Source organism: Protopterus annectens, chromosome 14.part0 (assembly GCF_019279795.1).
Source record: "Protopterus annectens isolate FY-2018-M chromosome 14.part0, PAN1.0, whole genome shotgun sequence".
NCBI classification, from domain to species: Eukaryota; Metazoa; Chordata; order Ceratodontiformes; family Protopteridae; genus Protopterus; species Protopterus annectens.
The window spans coordinates 174,407,284-174,408,892 of NC_056748.1; the positions used below are offsets into that span (position 1 = coordinate 174,407,284).

General features: G+C 38.3%; 1 protein-coding gene across 1 annotated transcript; it reads left to right on the forward strand.

The window, feature by feature from the left end:
• Window positions 1-305: 305 nt before the first annotated feature.
• Window positions 306-776, forward strand: LOC122788636 (ribonuclease H-like). Its single transcript, XM_044055536.1, has one exon. It carries the CDS (start codon window positions 306-308, stop codon window positions 774-776), a length of 471 nt encoding a protein of 156 aa, XP_043911471.1.
• The last annotated feature ends 833 nt before the right edge of the window (window positions 777-1,609 follow it).

Genomic DNA, 1,609 nt, shown 5'->3' on the forward strand with positions numbered 1-1,609 from the left:
AGGGACAGTCAGGGCTGGTATTAGTAATTGTAATAACTGAGTATTTGACAGTTCTTTTGAAAATCATTGTGCAAACACCACATCAGTCATTTAAGATTTTATTAAATTCCACAGAAATTAATAAGCTCAAAGAAGGGGTGAGTCAAACCATTTTGCAAAATGGATGACCCTATTCAGTGCCAAAGATGTGCAAATTCAGACAGGAGACAAGTATGATCTTTCAGACCTTGTCAATTACGATGTAAAATCCCATAATTGTTTTCAGAGTTTAGAACATCCAGAAGTTTCACCACTGTGATATACCCATGGTTTACATAGATGGGGCAAAGTTTTGGAAAGATGGGAAATATTTGACAGGATTTCCGATAATCCCAGGAGACGGCCAAAAGCATATTCTGAAGAGACTGCCGGGCTACATGTCAGCCCAAAGGGCAGAGTTAGAAGCAGTAAAATATGTTTTAAAACATTATGAGCCTGTTAATATTTACAGTGACAGTGCCTATGTGGTAAATTCTTTACATTTACATATGGTATTTTGGGTCAGAAGGGGATTCGTCGACAGTGTTGGAAAACCCCTCAAACATGCTCCGGTTTTACAAGAATTATGGGCATTGATTACCCAAAATGACTTACAAGGAAAATTTAGTATAGTAAAAATTAAAGCGCATCAGAGATGTTACACAGAAGAGGCTAGAGAAAATGCTTTGGCAGATGCCAATGCGAAACAAGCAGCTGAATCAGTTGAGTGGTTGGATCCACATGAGTGTCTTGAATAAACAGACCAGATAATGTCAGTCAAAACATTTACACCTGTAGAAATACAGGATTTGGCAACCCTTCAGAAAGAGAAAGGGATTCCCAAGGAACTAGACAGATGTATAGGGGAAGGGGATGCCGAGCAGGAAATTTTTGTCTATCTGATGCCAGACAGCAGAAAAATACCATATCTCCCAAAAGATCTAGCTAAACAATTGGTTGAATATAATCACAAAATCTTAGCCCACATAGGTACAGAAAAACTATGGGGTATAGTGAAATAGAAGATGTGGAATCCACACTTAAGAAAGCTGTGTAAGACAGTACTGGAGGGATATTTGGTTTGTCTACAAACTAATGCCAGCATAGAGACACCTAAATTGCATAGAGTACCAGTGGCAGATGGGGCAGGGTACGCTATCCAGGTAGATTATGCAGGGCCACTCCCAGTTGTAAAAGGGGGATATAAATACCTATTAGTGGTAGTTGATGTATTTTCCAAGTTGGTAGAGGTAATTCCTACCAAAGGTATTACAGCTAAAACTACAGCAGAAGCATTGTGGAAAAAAATTTTTGTCTACTGCATATGGCCTCAGATCATAGAATCAGACAACGTACCCCAATTTACAAGCCAAATAATGTGGCATTTGTACAAACTTTACATCAACTCTGGTCACTTAACAAGCTTGAATATCATGGGGGAATTGATAAAATGGGAACAGAATGAGAGTTAATACATAACATTTCCTTTAAGGAAGGGATGAAAGACTTCTTTAAGAGTGATACCACAACTAACAATGGATCAAGAGAATGTTACAGTTCTGGCAGAAGGGTTATTTTTCATATGTGGAAA